At 45.7% G+C, this 19,028-nt stretch overlaps 1 protein-coding gene across 1 annotated transcript in view; it reads right to left on the bottom strand.

The window, feature by feature from the left end:
- Positions 1-19,028, bottom strand: part of RAB26 (RAB26, member RAS oncogene family) — a 164,806-nt gene that overhangs the window by 127,663 nt on the left and 18,115 nt on the right. The window contains exon 2 of the mRNA XM_040441026.1: positions 17,595-17,705. Within this exon, the coding sequence (XP_040296960.1) occupies positions 17,595-17,705 (111 nt within the window). The remainder of the gene's footprint in view (positions 1-17,594; positions 17,706-19,028) is intronic.

Raw genomic sequence — 19,028 nt, 5'->3', positions numbered from 1 at the left:
AAAGTTTTGCAATTACACATAATTAAAGGGGTTATCCGAGACTAAAAAATGACCCCCATATGCCGGGCCCCTCAGACTAAATCTACTTACCTGGCTCCCTGCGCCGCTCCTGGTCCCCGCACCTGCTTCTCCCCGTGCGCGGATGAAAACATCCGGTGTCGGGGGAGCAGCCAACGGCAGGCGACGACGGGGATGTGCCTCCCTAGTATCGCTGATTTGTAACCTGTCACAGTACCTCTACTGCACGGAGGAGGTACTGCACCCCTTTATAGACTATAAGTCATATCTGTCTAGATATTAGCATGTGAATAATCTGCTTTGTAACCTGTCACAGCGCCTCTACTGCCTGGAGGGGGTACTGCACCCCTTTATAGACTATAAGTCATATCTGTCTAGATATTAGCATGTGAATAATCTGCTTTGTAACCTGTCACAGCGCCTCTACTGCACGGAGGAGGTACTGCCCCCCTTTATAGACTATAAGTCATATCTGTCTAGATATTAGCATGTGAATAATCTGCTTTGTAACCTGTCACAGCGCCTCTACTGCCTGGAGGGGGTACTGCACCCCTTTATAGACTATAAGTCATATCTGTCTAGATATTAGCATGTGAATAATCTGCTTTGTAACCTGTCACAGCGCCTCTACTGCCTGGAGGAGGTACTGCACACCTTTATAGACTATAAGTCATATCTGTCTAGATATTAGCATGTGAATAATCTGCTTTGTAACCTGTCACAGCGCCTCTACTGCCTGGAGGGGGTACTGCACCCCTTTATAGACTATAAGTCATATCTGTCTAGATATTAGCATGTGAATAATCTGCTTTGTAACCTGTCACAGCGCCTCTACTGCCTGGAGGAGGTACTGCACACCTTTATAGACTATAAGTCATATCTGTCTAGATATTAGCATGTGAATAATCTGCTTTGTAACCTGTCACAGCGCCTCTACTGCCTGGAGGAGGTACTGCACACCTTCATCCGCTATAATTCACATCTGCACAGCGGTCAACTATGTTCTCCTTTAAGGCAGTAATTAGACAGGTCTGCTCTGAATGTAGACGCTCTTATCTGTCTCTGACATGTTTGGTATACTTGCTAAGCCTAATCTCCATTAAAATATTTCTTGTTGCGGCCATTAAGCGGCGGCGCGGCATATTTATCCATTATTTAGTAATTACCTTTGAATAAAGAGTTTTGGGTTAAGATTAGTAATCAAGCAGCTTACAAATTTCTTTCCATCCCCAAAGGCACCATCTATCTTTCATCTGACGGAGGATTTTTTTTTTTTTAGCCTTTCTGCTCACATACTGTGCATAATAGGGGGATCATAATATTAATTAACGGCTGGCGGTATCTGTTGTGAGATCGCGGCGTTAAAGGATGTGATTGCCTGTTACGAGGGGGATGATATGTAACGTCTGGAGCGTTTTTCCTCTTTCTTTTGCTGATTGGGGAAGACTCGTGAAGGCTGATTAACCGCTATATGACTGCAGATCAGGGGGCGACGCGCTCACAGCCGCTGTACATACAGGATGATGCCTACGCAATCCGCGATGATGGGGACGGCAGGTGAAATGTTCCTCTGTAATGCCCTCTACTTTCCATATTGCGTAACTGTGAAAACACTTTACTTACTTTGGTTGTGTCATGTATTATACTCCAGTCATATCTAAACCAAACCAGCAGGGGCAGCCAGAAACAAGAAGCATGGTGAAAGTGAGTAGAGTATAGCACTCCTTAAAGGGGGTTTTCCAGGCTCCTGATATTGATGACCTCATGGTAGTTCATCAATATCAGATCAGTGGGGGTCAGACTCCCCTCCCCCCCTCCCCCTCCCCATCCATCAGTTGTTCCCTGCAACCTCCAGCCCTGGATAGTGTACTGAGCTGACAGCAGACCGCTCCACACACCATGTAGTGGCCATGCCAGGGTACTGCAGCTTACCTCACATTACCATTTTCTGGATCCCAAAAAGCCCCTTGCCATATACTTTAGATAGTCGTCACCCAAAAGTTCATTCTGCCGACAGCTATTCCCATCGACTCCTCTATAGACATTCACAATTGGCAAAGCGAATGGGGGAAAAGCTGCTGCCAGACTCCTCAGGTGGTGGTTTATGTCAACTGAGGACAAAAAGATCAGGTATGTTGAAATTCAGGCATAAGGAGGCCCCCATACAGAGTAGATCCTGGTCCTTCCAAAAGGAACATGGATGACCCATCCTCAGTATAGGTCATCAATATTAGATTGTGGGAGTCCGACTCCCGGTATACACGCCGATCAGCTGTTTGAAGACGTCATGGTATAAAAAGGGTCATCAGTATCTTATTTGGGGGTTCGACACCCAGGACCCCCGCTCATCAGCTGTTCGAGAAGGCACCGGTGCTCCTGTGAGTGCTGCGGCCTTCTCCGAGCTTACCAAGCACAGCGCCATTGCAGCGCGGCCCCATTCGCTTCTATGGGGCTGAGCCGCGCCTAGACTGTGAGAAGATGAACGTGTTGTCACTGGCCTAGGAAAAGCTGATATGCGGGGGTCCCGGGTGTTGGACCCCCACCGGTCAGATAATGATGACCTATCCTGAGATAAGTCATCAGTTGTAAAGTCTCTGAAAACCCCTTTAAGGCAAACTGCGGACTCTTCATACTATGCCAAGCACAGCGCCGTACACTGTAGAGTGGCTGTGCTTGGTATTGCAGCTCAGTCCTATTCACTTGTGACCAGTCTACATGACGTCACAGGCCAAGAAAGAGGCTGCAAGCGCCGCTTGGGGTTCCCGGGAAGCAGAACACCACCAATCTGATATTGATGACCCACACTGATGATAGGTCATTGATACCTAAGACCTGGATTGCCCCTTCATGACAGCACCGCAGCTTGTGGCAAAGCTCAGAGGGTGGTGAATACGGGCAGCTTTACTACCAGGGTGGATTTGATTTAAATCAAAATTATTTAAATCACTAGTCAGTAAGGCTTGATTTAAATCATAGTTTTTTACATAAAGACTAATTCTTGCTGGTGTAACTTATAATATGCAAGTAGATGAACAATATGCAAGTTGGATAACAACTTTTCATATTAGTTTGATTAGGTTGATTCTGCATTCATAGGTTTGTAGAAGTTAGGATTAAGGTCTTTTTCTCAACTCTGTTCATGTTATAACATTTTTGCTGTGAAGAAGAGGCCTGTGATCTCTGCTGAGTCAAATTCAGTTTTGAGAACTGCAAAAGTAAACCAAGCATCTGTGATAATATCTTGTAGGCAGAGAAACTGCCCAATAATCTTACAAAAACCTCTGGAAGAGCAGGACATTGTGAATGGATTAATGGAATTTATTTACCAAAAAAATTACACATATAGAAACATAGAATGTGTCGGCAGATAAGAACCATTTGGCCCATCTAGTCTGCCCAATATACTGAGTACTATGGATAGCCGCTGGCTCTATCTTATATGAAGGATAGCCTTATGCCTATCCCATGCATGCTTAAACTCCTTCACTGTATTTGCAGCTACCACTTCTGCAGGAAGGCTATTCCATGCATCCACTACTCTCTCAGTAAAGTAATACTTCCTGATATTACTTTTAAACCTTTGCCCCTCTAATTTAAAACTATGTCCTCTTGTAGCAGTTTTTCTTCTTTTAAATATTCTCTCCTCTTTTACCTTGTTGATTCCCTTTATGTATTTAGCAGTTCCTATCATATCCCCTCTGTCTCGTCTTTCTTCCAAGCTATACATGTTAAGGTCCTTTACTCTTTCCTGGTAAGTTTTATCCTGCAATCCATGTACTAGTTTAGAAGCTCTTCTCTGAACTCTCCAAAGTATCGATATCCTTCTGGAGATATGGTCTCCAGTACTGAGCACAATACTCGACATGAGGTCTCACTAGTGCTCTGTAGAGCGGCATGAGCGCCTCCCTCTGTCTACTGGTAATGCCTCTCCCTATACACCCAAGCATTCTGCTAGCATCTCCTGCTGCTCTATGACATGGTCTGCCTACCTTTAAGTCTTCTGAAATAATGACCCCTAAATCCCTTTCCTCAGATACTGAGGTTAGGACTGTATCTCTGATTCTATATTCTGCTCTTGGGTTTTTACGTCCCAGGTGAATTATCTTGCACTTATCAACATTACATTTTAGTTGCCAGATTTTTGACCATTCCTCTAGTTTTCCTAAGTCCTTTTCCATTCGGTGTATCCCTCCAGGAACATCAACCCTGTTACAAATTTTTGTGTCATCAGCATAAAGACCCACCTTACCATCGAGGCCTTCTGCAATTTCGCTGATAAAGAAATTAAACAATATGGGTCCCAGAACAGATCCCTGAGGTACCCCACTGGTAACAAGACCTTGGTCTGAATATACAGGTCCTTCTAAAAAAATTTGCATATTGTGATAAAGTTCATTATTTTCTGTAATGTACTGATAAACATTAGACTTTCATATATTTTAGATTCATTACACACAACTGAAGTAGTTCAAGCCTTTTCTTGTTTTAATATTGATGATTTTGGCATACAGCTCATGAAAACCCCAAATTCCTATCTCAAAAAATTAGCATATTTCATCCGACCAATAAAAGAAAAGTGTTTTTAATACAAAAAAAGTCAACCTTCAAATAATTAAGTTCAGTTCTGCCGTCAATACTTGGTCGGGAATCCTTTTGCAGAAATGACTGCTTCAATGCGGCAATGTGGCATGGAGGCAATCAGCCTGTGGCACTGCTGAGGTGTTATGGAGGCCCAGGATGCTTCGATAGCGGCCTTAAGCTCATCCAGAGTGTTGGGTCTTGTGTCTCTCAACTTTCTCTTCCCAATATCCCACAGATTCTCTATGGGGTTCAGGTCAGGCGAGTTGGCAGGCCAATTGAGCACAGTAATACCATGGTCAGTAAACCATTTACCCATGGTTTTGGCACTGTGAGCAGGTGCCAGGTCGTGCTGAAGTGCTCCAAAATCTCCTGATAGCTAGCTGCATTGACCCTGCCCTTGATAAAACACAGTGGACCAACACCAGCAGCTGACATGGCACCCCAGACCATCACTGACTGTGGGTACTTGACACTGGACTTCAGGCATTTTGGCATTTCCCTCTCCCAGTCTTCCTCCAGACTCTGGCACCTTGATTTCCGAATGACATGCAAAATTTGCTTTCATCCGAAAAAAGTACTTTGGACCACTGAGCAACAGTCCAGTGCTGCTTCTCTGTAGCCCAGGTCAGGCGCTTCTGCCGCTGTTTCTGGTTCAAAAGTGGCTTGACCTGGGGTATGCGGCACCTGTAGCCCATTTCCTGCACACGCCTGTACACGGTGGCTCTGGATGTTTCTACTCCAGACTCAGTCCACTGCTTCCGCAGGTCCCCCAAGGTCTGGAATCGGTCCTTCTCCACAATCTTCCTCAGGGTCCGGTCACCTCTTCTCGTTGTGCAGCGTTTTCTGCCACACTTTTTCCTTCCCACAGACTTCCCACTGAGGTGCCTTGATACAGCACTCTGGGAACAGCTTATTCGTTCAGAAATTTCTTTCTGTTTCTTACCCTCTTGCTTGAGGGTGTCAATGATGGCCTTCTGGACAGCAGTCAGGTTGGCAGTCTTACCCATGATTGCGGTTTTGAGTAATGAACCAGGCTGGGAGTTTTTAAAAGCCTCAGGAATCTTTTGCAGGTGTTTAGAGTTAATTAGTTGATTCAGATGATTAGGTAATAGCTCATTTAGAGAACCTTTTCATGATATGCTAATTTTTGGAGATAGGAATTTTGGGTTTTCATGAGCTGTATGCCAAAATCATCAATATTAAAACAAGAAAAGGCTTGAACTACTTCAGTTGTGTGTAATGAATCTAAGAAATATGAAAGTCTAATGTTTATCAGTACATTACAGAAAATAATGAACTTTATCACAATATGCTAATTTTTTTAGAAGGACGTGTAGTCCATTGACTACAACCCTCTGTTGTCTGTCCCTCAGCCACTGCCTAATCCATTCAACAATATGGGAGTCCACGTACAGCCTTATTCTACATAATTAAAAAACAAATCTTTATTTCATAACGGAATAACCTTTGGATGGTAATATATTTTCCCCAAAAAGCATTTTATATAACAAAAATCAGATTTAAATTTAAAAAAAAAATCAGATATTTTTTTTTTTTTTAAATCATTGATTTTTATCCACCCTGTTACTACCAGGGCAGCTTGCTTAGAGGCTATAGGACTCAGCAGTTCTATATTGTGTCGCACCCCCAACATATTATTGAGGCAGAATCGGGTCGGGAAGGTATTAGAAAATGCAGCCCCTTCTCAAGTCCACCCTGTGCAGGAGCATTTGCATATTAGTAAGGGTCCCCTTTAAATTTACAATATTTCAGGATTTGCAAACTTATCTATTATAAGCCAGTGGATGAGTAATGCAATGATTTACATGTAAGAGGAGACCGGGAGCCGTGCAGGGTTCGTACTCGAATAATTGAAGAACGCTCATCAGTTTACAGGCCGCACAGTTTAAAGGGTTTTTCCACCTTATGAAGCCATTCCAGGAGGCCCATAGGTCACAGGCAGATCCCTGAATATGAAAGCAGCGACTGATGGTCATGGTCGCTGCTTCATTCTGTGCCTGCATTCATTTTACACACAAGCCCCTGTGTTTCTGAGACTGACCCCTGAAATAATTACAGTCACCAAGCGAGGCCATACTGCTGCAAAGTTTTCCAGAAAGGTGCAGTGATCCAAAACTGGCAACAGGCGGCAAATAAAAGGTCAACAGTGAGAGTGGCCGTAAAATGAAGAATTTACTGCAGACATATTTCCCAGATAAAGACATTTCAGAGGTTCCTCATCCATTACTGAGCAGAGGGCTATTCTGGAAGAGTGTCTGCAGTCTGGTTTACTGTGGATTGTGAACTACGAGCACATTAGGAGGTTTACTACCGTGAAGAAATGAGTCCACTGTCGTAAAGGACCGCAACCGGGGAGGTCAGAATAGCAGAATAACTGAGTGTTATAATATGGGGCGTGCCCCTCACCCTGCCAGACATTATTGTCTGTGAATCACCCTTGTTCCACACAGACTCTGTATCTACACTCTCTTACTAATGCCCTCTATTGCTCCTACGCTCTCTATCTACACTCTATTACTAATGCCTGTATTGCTCCTACACTCTCTATCTGCACTCTATTACTAATGCCCCCTATTGCTCCTACACTCTCTAGGTGCACTCTCTTACTAATGCCCTCTATTGCTCCTACGCTCTCTATCTGCACTCCCTTACTAATGCCCTCTATTGCTCCTACGCTCTCTATCTGCACTCTCTTACTAATGCCCTCTATTGCTCCTACGCTCTCTATCTGCACTCTCTTACTAATGCCCTCTATTGCTCCTACGCTCTCTATCTGCACTCTCTTACTAATGCCCTCTATTGCTCCTACACTCTCTATCTGCACTCCCTTACTAATGCCCTCTATTGCTCCTACACTCTCTATCTGCACTCTATTACTAATGCTCTCTATCTACACTGTATTACTAATGCTCTCTATCTACACTGTATTACTAATGCTCTCTATCTACACTGTATTACTAATGCTCTCTATCTACACTGTATTACTAATGCTCTCTATCTACACTGTATTACTAATGCTCTCCATTGCTCCTACGCCCTCTATCTGCACTCTATTATTAATGCCCCCTATTGCTCCTACACTCTCTATGTGCACTCTATCACAAATGCCCTCTATTGCTCCTACACTCTCTATCTGCACTCTATTACTAATGACCCCTATTGTACCTACGCTCTCAATGTGCACTCTATTACTAATGCCCTTTATTGCTCCTACACTATCTGCACTCTATTACTAATGCCCTCTATTGCTCCTACACTCTCTATCTGCACTCTATTACTAATGCCCTCTATTGCTCCTACACTCTCTATCTGCACTCTATTACTAATGCCCCCTATTGTGCCTATGCTCTCTATCTGCACTCTATTACTAATGCCCTCTATTGCTCTTACGCTCTCTATGTGCACTCTATTATTAATGCACCCCTATTGTGCCAACGCTCTCTATCTGCACTCTATTACTAATGCCCTCTATTGCACCTATGCTATCTGCACTCTATTACTTCTATGCTCTCCTTGTGCACTGTTACTAATGCCCTCTACACTCCTTGTGCACTCCTGCTCTGCATTCTCCCTGAGCTTTCTGTGTCTACACCACATCATTCCTTGTAGATTGTAAGCCCTCTCTCCTTCTGTACCAGTTTGCAACTCGTCTTGTTCATGCTTAGTGCAATTTTCTTGTATCATGTATGTGCATCGCTCATCATATGTACAGCGCCATGGAATGAGTAATGAGTAATAAATATAATAATAATCATCAGTGGGGTCAATAGGGACCTATGGATACATTCTGAATATGTGCAAAGTAGTGTGAACACAGTCCTTAAAAATTTGAATGACTTCCTTCTGGTCTTTTCTATACAACCCAAGTCTTAAAACCCAAGTAAGAGGAAATGAATAACCTCCCATCTGAGAGCCGAGGACATGGAACAGAACCTGACAAGCTCCTGATCCCACAGCACATCTGACACGTGCAGGACTGGAAAGTAATTACTCTGTTAATTGATACAAATGATGTGTATAAAAACCTAATCAGAGGCTGGTAATGAGAAGGCAGAGAAGAGTCTCCGGGGAGCTGTCCGTGGTGCCAAGCCGAGGTGGAAAACCTTCTCCTGTCTGAAACAATCTTCAGCATCCACAATGTACGGGGACCTGCCTGACAAAGCAATCCGCCTAGAAAAGGAGACGGGGGCTGCTATTCACTATCCATCTGGTCTGGAAGTGCCAGTGTTATTACCATTATGCTCTAGCAGAGGAGACCAGTGCCCGAGTACAGCAGACCACTGCTCCGGCAGAGGAGACCATTGCCCGAGTACAGCAGACCACTGCTCCAGCAGAGGAGACCATTGCCTGAGTACAGCAGACCACTGCTCCAGCAGAGGAGACCATTGCCTGAGTACAGCAGACCACTGCTCCAGCAGAGGAGAACGCTGCCCGAGTACAGCAGACCACTGCTCCAGCAGAGGAGACCATTGCCTGAGTACAGCAGACCACTGCTCCAGCAGAGGAGACCATTGCCTGAGTACAGCAGACCACTGCTCCAGCAGAGGAGAACGCTGCCCGAGTACAGCAGACCACTGCTCTAGCAGAGGAGACCAGTGCCTGAGTACAGCAGACCACTGCTCCAGCAGAGGAGACCATTGCCCGAGTACAGCAGACCACTTGTCCAGCAGAGGAGACCATTGCCTGAGTACAGCAGACCACTTGTCCAGCAGAGGAGACCATTGCCTGAGTACAGCAGACCACTGCTCCAGCAGAAGAGACAACTGCCCTAGTACAACAGACCACTGCTCCAGCAGAGGAGACCACTGCCCGAGTACAGCAGACCACTGCTCCAGCAGAGGAGACCATTGCCCTTGTACAACAGACCACTGCTCCGGCAGAGGAGACCATTGCCCAAGTACAGCAGACCACTGCTCCGGCAGAGGAGACCATTGCCCAAGTACAGCAGACCACTGTTCCAGCAGAGGAGACCATTGCCCGAGTACAGCAGACCACTGCTCCAGCAGAAGAGACCACTGCCCTTATACAGCAGACCACTGCTCCAGCAGAGGAGACCATTGCCCGAGTACAGCAGACCACTGATCCAGCAGAGGAGACCATTGCCCGAGTACAGCAGACCACTGCTCCAGCAGAGGAGACCATTGCCCGAGTACAGCAGACCACTGCTCCAGCAGAGGAGACCATTGCCCGAGTACAGCAGACCACTGCTCCAGCAGAAGAAATACAGTGAGGAACAGAAGTATTTGAACACCCTGCGATTTTGCAAGCTCTCCCACTTAGAAATCATGGAGGGGTCTGAAATTCACATTGTAGGTGCATTCCCACTTTAAGAGACAGAAATATTTTTTTTAATTCAGGAAATCACATTGTATGATTTTTAAAGAATTTATTTGTCTTGCACTGCTGAACATAAGTATTTGAACACCTGAGAAAATCAGTGTTAATATTTGGTACAGAAGCCTTTGTTTGCAATTGCAAAGGTCAAACGTTTCCTGTAGTTCTTGACCAGGTTTGCACACACTGCAGCAGGGATTTTGTCCCACTCCTCCACACAGATCTCCTCTAGATCTGTCAGGTTTCGGGGCTGTCGCTGAGCAACACGGATTTTCAGCTCCCTCCAAAGATGTTCTATTGGATTTAGGTCTGGAGACTGGCTAGGCCACTCCAGAACCTTGATATGCTTCTTCCGGAGCCACTCCTTGGTTATCCTGGCTGTGTACTTCGGGTCGTTGTCATGTTGGAAGACCCAACCACGACCCATCTTCAGTGCTTTGACTGAGGGAAGAAGGTTGTTGCTCAAAATCTCACAATAAGTAGCCCTAATCATCCTCTCCTTAATACAGTGCAGTCGTCCTGTCCCCCTCATAGAAAAGCACCCCCAAAGCATGATGTTACCCCCCATGCTTCACAGTAGGGATGGTGTTCTTGGGATGCAACTCATCCTTCTTTTTCCTCCGAACACGACGAGTGAAGTTTAGACCAAAAAGTTCTACTTTAGTCTCATCTGACCATATGACCTTCTCCCATGCCTCCTCTGGATCATCCAGATGGTCATTGGCAAACTTCAGACGGGCCTGGACATGTGATGACTTGAGCAGGGGAACCTTCCGTGCAATGCATGATTTGAAACCATGACGGCTTAGTGTTCTACCGACAGTGACCTTTGAAACTGTGGTCCCAGCTCTCTTCATGTCATTGACCAGCTCCTCCCTTGTAGTTCTGGGCTGATTCCTCACCTTTCTTATCATCAGTGATACCCCACGAGGTGAGATCTTGCATGGAGCCCCAGTCCGAGGGAGAATGACAGTCGTCTTTAGCCTCTTCCATTTTCTAACAATTGCTCCAACAGTTGATCTATTTTCACCAAGCTGCTTGCCAATTGCGCCGTAGCCCTTTCCAGCCTTGTGGAGGTCCACAATTTTGTCTCTGGTGTCTTTTGACAGCTCTTTGGTCTTGCCCATGCTAGTAGTTGGCGTCTGACTGACTGTGGGGTGGACAGGGGTCTTTAAAGAGCTCAGACAGGTGCTAAGTTAGATTAATGAGTGGAGTAGAAGTGGACTTTTTAAAGGCACAGTAACAGGTCTTTGAGAGACAGAATTCTTGCTGTTTCTCAGGTGTTCAAATACTTACGTTCAGCAGTGCAAGACAAATAAATTCTTTAAAAATCATACAATGTGATTTCCTGATATTTTTTTTTTTATTCTGTCTCTCAGAGTGGGAATGCACCTACAATGTGAATTTCAGACCCCTCCATGATTTCTAAGTGGGAGAACTTGCAAAATCTCAGGGTGTTCAAATACTTCTGTTCCTCACTGTAACTGCCTTAGTACAACAGACCACTGCTCCAGCAGAGGAGACCACTGCCCTTGTACAGCAGACCACTGCTCCAGCAGAGGAGACCACTGCCCTTGTACAGCAGACCACTTCTCCGGCAGAGGAGACCATTGCCCAAGTACAGCAGACCACTGCTCCGGCAGAGGAGACCATTGCCCGAGTACAGCAGACCACTGCTCCAGCAGAAGAGACAACTGCCCTTGTACAGCAGACCACTGCTCCAGCAGAGGAGACCATTGCCCGAGTACAGCAGACCACTGCTCCAGCAGAGGAGACCATTGCCCGAGTACAGCAGACCACTGCTCCAGCAGAAGAGATAACTGCCTTAGTACAACAGACCACTGCTCCAGCAGAGGAGACCACTGCCCTTGTACAGCAGACCACTGCTCCAGCAGAGGAGACCACTGCCCTTGTACAGCAGACCACTTCTCCGGCAGAGGAGACCATTGCCCAAGTACAGCAGACCACTGCTCCGGCAGAGGAGACCATTGCCCAAGTACAGCAGACCACTGCTCCAGCAGAGGAGACCATTGCCCGAGTACAGCAGACCACTGCTCCAGCAGAAGAGACAACTGCCCTTGTACAGCAGACCACTGCTCCAGCAGAGGAGACCATTGCCCGAGTACAGCAGACCACTGCTCCAGCAGAGGAGACCAGTGCCCGAGTACAGCAGACCACTGCTCCAGCAGAGGAGACCATTGCCCAAGTACAGCAGACCACTGCTCCGGCAGAGGAGACCATTGCCCAAGTACAGCAGACCACTGTTCCAGCAGAGGAGACCATTGCAGGAGTACAGCAGACCACTGCTCCAGCAGAAGAGACAACTGCCCTTATACAGCAGACCACTGCTCCAGCAGAGGAGACCATTGCCCGAGTACAGCAGACCACTGCTCCAGCAGAAGAGACAACTGCCCTTGTACAGCAGACCACTGCTCCAGCAGAGGAGACCATTGCCCGAGTACAGCAGACCACTGCTCCAGCAGAGGAGACCAGTGCCCGAGTACAGCAGACCACTGCTCCAGCAGAGGAGACCATTGCCCAAGTACAGCAGACCACTGCTCCGGCAGAGGAGACCATTGCCCAAGTACAGCAGACCACTGTTCCAGCAGAGGAGACCATTGCAGGAGTACAGCAGACCACTGCTCCAGCAGAAGAGACAACTGCCCTTATACAGCAGACCACTTCTCCAGCAGAGGAGACCATTGCCCGAGTACAGCAGACCACTGCTCCAGCAGAGGAGACCATTGCCTGAGTACAGCAGACCACTTGTCCAGCAGAGGAGACCATTGCCCGAGTACAGCAGACCACTGCTCCAGCAGAGGAGACCAGTGCCCGAGTACAGCAGACCACTGCTCCAGCAGAGGAGACCATTGCCCGAGTACAGCAGACCACTGCTCCAGCAGAAGAAATAACTGCCTTAGTACAACAGACCACTGCTCCAGCAGAGGAGACCACTGCCCTTGTACAGCAGACCACTTCTCCGGCAGAGGAGACCATTGCCCAAGTACAGCAGACCACTGCTCCGGCAGAGAAGACCGTTGCCCAAGTACAGCAGACCACTGCTCCAGCAGAAGAGACCATTGCCCGAGTACAGCAGACCACTGCTCCAGCAGAAGAGACAACTGCCCTTGTACAGCAGACCACTGCTCCAGCAGAGGAGACCATTGCCCGAGTACAGCAGACCACTGCTCCAGCAGAGGAGACCAGTGCCCGAGTACAGCAGACCACTGCTCCAGCAGAGGAGACCAGTGCCCGAGTACAGCAGACCACTGCTCCAGCAGAGGAGACCATTGCCCGAGTACAGCAGACCACTGCTCCAGCAGAAGAGATAACTGCCTTAGTACAACAGACCACTGCTCCAGCAGAGGAGACCATTGCCCAAGTACAGCAGACCACTGCTCCGGCAGAGGAGACTATTGCCCAAGTACAGCAGACCACTGCTCCAGCAGAAGAGACAACTGCCCTTGTACAGCAGACCACTGCTCCAGCAGAGGAGACCATTGCCCGAGTACAGCAGACCACTGCTCCAGCAGAGGAGACCACTGCCCTTGTACAGCAGACCACTGCTCCAGCAGAGGAGACCATTGCCTGAGTACAGCAGACCACTGCTCCAGCAGAGGAGACCAGTGCCGTAGTACAGAAGACCACTGCTCCAGCAGAGGAGACCACTGCCCTTGTACAGCAGACCACTGCTCCAGCAGAGGAGACCATTGCCCGAGTACAGCAGACCACTGCTCCAGCAGAGGAGACAACTGCCCGAGTACAGCAGACCGCTGCTCCAGCAGAGGAGACCATTGCCCGAGTACAGCAGACCACTGCTCCAGCAGAGGAGACCACTGCCCTTGTACAGCAGACCACTGCTCCAGCAGAAGAGACAACTGCCCTTGTACAGCAGACCACTGCTCCAGCAGAGGAGACCATTGCCTGAGTACAGCAGACCACTGCTCCGGCAGAGGAGACCATTGCCCGAGTACAGCAGACCACTGCTCCAGCAGAGGAGACCACTGCCCTTGTACAGCAGTCTTCATACGCTGACTGTGACAGTCTCACACCTGATGCCTTTTCTCCTGACAGACAAAATATTTTATTCATCAGCGCTGCTGCCCGATCACGTGTCATCCCCGGCTGATAAGCATCGCCTCAGGCTTACATGTAAACACAAATCATACCGCTCCCTGTACGACCGAGCAGAACGCGTTTCATCGGCAGACTGGTCTGCTGGCTTTTACTGTTCTTCGCAGACAATCATTTCATTGGTAAATCACCCCCAGACGACTCCATTCCTGTACCGAGCACATATATACACACCATGTCCAACATCGACAACTCCAGACACAACATATTCACGTCAGTAAACATCACTAAGATATGTGCTAAAGACATTTACTACGTAGCTCTAAAGGCGCCCCCATCCGGCCTCAGGGCTAAGCAATGATTTCATATTTTCAGTACAGTGGAAGGAGCTTGCTCATTGTCGCCCCCTGCTGAGTAAAGTAATTTGTTTTAACTGCCAAGAGGAGTGGGGGAAGGGAAGTGACAACTGATCTGGGCTCATTTCTGACTCAGGAAATTGGCTGTCAACTATAACACTGACCTTTATGGACAAGAATAAGGAAAGGAACTTGTCGGCATACGTTGAAGACCTACATTGATGCTTTTTCTTGGCACTGCAAACCTACCACGTCCTATCTTTTGCCGCATGGTGCAGATTGTGGACCCATTCAAGTCACACGGCCGGTGCCCACATATTGCAGACCCACTGTTTGCGGTCTGCAACACGGGAGCGGCGGCCATACTGTCGTCTGAATGAGGCTTTAGTTCTATGCAGGGCATTTGGAGCTATGCATGGAAAAATGCAGATTGCAGACTGCTACAAATATATGATATTAATAATAATAAGATAATGATATTAATCAGCACAGGATTTTACTGGTCATAAACAGCGCAGTACAGACTCCTCACCACCTCACAGCGCCCACCATACTGCCCAGGAGCAGAACACCATATGTAGAGTCACCTTCACAGGACTCCATTACCGTGGTTTGCCCGATAAAACCACATGGATTTATATATTCCAGGCATTTGTTTGCAAACATTTTAAAACAAAACAATGCAAAAAACAGCATAACAAATATGTACAAATAAGATACAAAATAAAATGTAGAAACATATAAAATGTATTAAATGTTAAAAAATAAAAAAAATGAAATATAAAAAGATGCAAAACAGATATAATAGATATGAAAAGATATATAACAAAAAAAAGATATAAAATAAATTAAAAAAAAAGTTTAAACAGATCTAAAGGATAAAAAAGGTAAAACAGATATAAAACATATGAACTATATATAAGATAAAAAAAGATAAAAAACTGATCTAAGGGTACTTTCACACTAGCATTAAAGTTTTCCGGTATTGAGTTCCGTCCTAGGGGCTTGATACTGGAAAAAAATGCTTCAGTTTTGTCCTAATGCATTCTGAATGGAGAGAAATCCGTTCAGGATGCATCAGGATGTCTTCAGTTCAGTCACTTTTACGGTATTTGGCCGGAGAAAATACCGCAGCATGCTGCGGTATTTTCTCCGGCCAAAATTCCGGAACACTTCCGGAACAATTTTCCATTGAAATGTATTAATGCCAGATCCGGTACCAAGTGTTCCGGAAAAACTGATCCGGATGCGCAGACCCTTAAAATGTGAAAAAAAAAAAAATACCAGATCTGTTATTCTGGATAACACCGGAGAGATGGATCCAGTATTTCAATGCCTTTGTTAAACGGATCCGGAAACAAATGGTATCCGTTTGCACACGGATTTCCGGGTCCGGCAGGCAGTTCCGGCAATGGAATTGCCTGCCGGGTTCCTCTAACGCTAGTGTGAAAGTACCCTAAAAAAAATATAAATAAATAAAACAGATATAAAATAAATGAAAAATATATAGGAAAAGATATATAAAAGAAAATGTACAAAACATAAATTTTTTTTAAAAAAAGATAAAACAGAAAAACTATAGAAAATAAAAGATAAAATGATCTAACATGGATTTAAATTTGAAAAGATTTGCAACAATATAAGGAAAAAAAAAAAATACAAAACATAAATGGGGTCATTTATTAAGACGTTTAAAACGGACATCTACATAACGTTTAAAACGGACCTCCCTTGCTGGCGTACATTTAAGTCATTCTCTACGCCAAAACCTGGTGTAGAAAATGATGATAAGTGAGACTGGCCTGCCAGCCCGCCTTCTTTCTTTCTTGCCCTCTTTTTTACGTGGCGTGGGATTTGCAGATTTTGCCGCAAATTACCTTTTTGACTAAATCTGTGTCAAATATATCCCAAAAAGTGGCGTATATTTGGTCATAAATGACCCCCAAAATATATAAAACTGATATAAAAGTAAAAAAAAAATAGAACCTCCAAAAAAAGATGTAAAACATAACAGATAAAAAGATATAAAAAAATATAACAGGTCTGAAAAGAAATCTAAAACATAAAAAGCTATCCATAAAGATAAAACACAGCTACACATAAACGAGAGACACAAGTATAAACACGCTGTGATATTTCTATATGTAAATCCCTACTTATCTGATGTTTATATTGGCTAAAGCGCCGGTTTACAAAGTGATATCTGTGACTGGGATCCCATTCCGGTGAGTTAGGCTAGGTCTACACGACGACATTTGTCGCACGACAATAAGTCGCACGACAGATAGGGCACAACTACACTGCTACATGTGTCGTGCAACAATTTTTATAATGATAGTCTATGGTGTTGCACTGCAACATGCGACATGCTGCGACTGCGACGCGACAGTCACAGAAAAATTCATCTGGAATGGATTTTCTGCGACTGTCGCGTCGCAGCATGTTGCAGTGCGACACCATAGACTGCCATTATAAAAATTGCTGTGCGACATTGGTGCAACAAAATGTCGCGCATATCGTCGTGTAGACCTAGCCTAAAACCCTTGTATTTTACATCAAAGGGCCTCTTGTGAGGTGCCTGAAGATTACCTACCACTTAAAGGGAACCTGTCACCGGGATTTTGTGTATAGAGCTGAGGACATGGGTTGCTAGATGGCCGCTAGTACATCCGCAATATCCAGTCCCCATAGCTCTGTGTGCTTTTATTGTGTAAAAAACCTGATTTGATACATATGCAAATTAACCTGAGATGAGTCCTGTCCCTGACTCATCTCACCTACAGAACTCATCTCAGGTTAATTTGCATATGTATCAAATCAGTTTTTTTTACACAATAAAAGCACACAGAGCTATGGGGACTGGGTATTGCGGATGTGCCAGCGGCCATCTACCAACCCATGTCCTCAGCTCTATACACAAAATCCCGGTGACAGGTTCCCTTTAAGGTCATGTAAATAAGAAATGTAAAGTTCTCAGCCGGCGTCTACCGAAAAACTCACACGTCAATCCCTCCTCATATACGTGATCATAAATCAAAGAGAAACAGACATCGGCCCCCAGAGCTGCTAGGACCGTCACCCAGAAAGTCCTTCCTTCTGGGGATAGGGGTGGCCGAAACCGAAAAAGATCAGAAAGAAATAATACAACCAAACCAACTTATTTTAGGGGTTTTGGTATTGTAGTGTAGATCAAAGCAAGGAACCACTTACCCGAAAGTCAATGCCAACGGTGGAGATGAAGCTGCCAGCCAGGAAGGCTCCATCCTTAAATCTGACCAGCAGGCACGTCTTTCCCACTCCGGAGTCTCCCACCAGCATCACCTAGACATAAAAGAATCAGGCGTCAATGTGACGGTAGACGATTCTGACTGGTGGCCATCGATGGCCCAGAGTTCATGAGCTCCCACATATGTTCTGACACTGTGCAGTGTTGCCTTCACAATTCTACAGACTTCAGAGCAGAAATCTCCCAACATGTCCTGTAGCTAGTTTTCTGGTGATTTGCAATCTGGAAAGTCTTTAGATCAGACACCGACTAAAACTTACTCTCCTGCCCGTATATCTGAACTCAGTTAATGGGGTTATTCCACGGTTAATGCAAAAAAAAAAAATGAAAATCAGACATCATATAGTATGTCAGAATCTCCTACTAACAAAGCTAGAACCAGCCCTGGACCTCACATGGATCCAGAGATCTCCCCATTCATTGCTCCAATTGTTTTGCTAGATTTATTTCAAACTGTCAGCTGAGGGGGCACGTCCTTTCTCAAAGGGGCATGTCGTTTCTCATGGGACGTGTCCTTTCTGCGGCAGCTTTCTCCTTGTAACTGTCCTAGCAGATACAGGTGGTGACAACGGAAGGATGGAACTGAGCAGGTTACTCCACTTCAGTGAGTTGGACAGAGAAATCAGGAAAAGAACAAACAGCAGGTGGCGCTATACAGATACATTGTACTGAATAACTCAGTGGCCATACTACATTTTTAATTACATGCAATTACAAAAGTAGTCAGATCCAGGTGCTGGTTTGAAAAATGTAGAATATTTTTCATACAACAACCACTTTAAAGTGTTAGATGTGTCTGACAAACAGCTTGCTGCAGAATTTTGAATGCTGCTCTGGAGTATAATATAGTATGTAACTCGGGATCAGTACAGGATAAGTAATGTAATGTATGTACACAGTGACTGCACCAGCAGAATAGTGAGTGCAGCTCTGGAGTATAATACAGGATGTAACTCGGGATCAGTACAGGATAAGTAATGTAATGTATGTACACAGTGACTGCACCAGCAGAATAGTGAGTGCAGCTCTGGGGTATAATACAGGATGTAACTCCGGATCAGTACAGGATAAGTAATGTAAGGTATGTACACAGTGACTGCACCGGGAGAATAGAGAGTGCAGCTCTGGGGTATAATACAGGATGTAACTCAGGATCAGTACAGGATAAGCAATGTATGTACACAGTGACTGCACCAGCAGAATAGTGAGCGCAGCTCTGGAGTATAATACAGGATGTTACTCAGGGTCAGTACAGGATAAGTAATGTAATGTATGTACACAGTGACTGCTCCAGCAGAATAGTGAGTGCAGCTCTGGAGTATAATGCAGGATGTAATTTAGGATCAGTACAGGATAAG

This window comes from Bufo bufo, chromosome 7 (assembly GCF_905171765.1).
Source record: "Bufo bufo chromosome 7, aBufBuf1.1, whole genome shotgun sequence".
NCBI lineage: Eukaryota > Metazoa > Chordata > Amphibia > Anura > Bufonidae > Bufo > Bufo bufo.
Note: the sequence above shows the minus strand (reverse complement) of the source record. Positions and strands in the feature narration are given on the sequence as shown.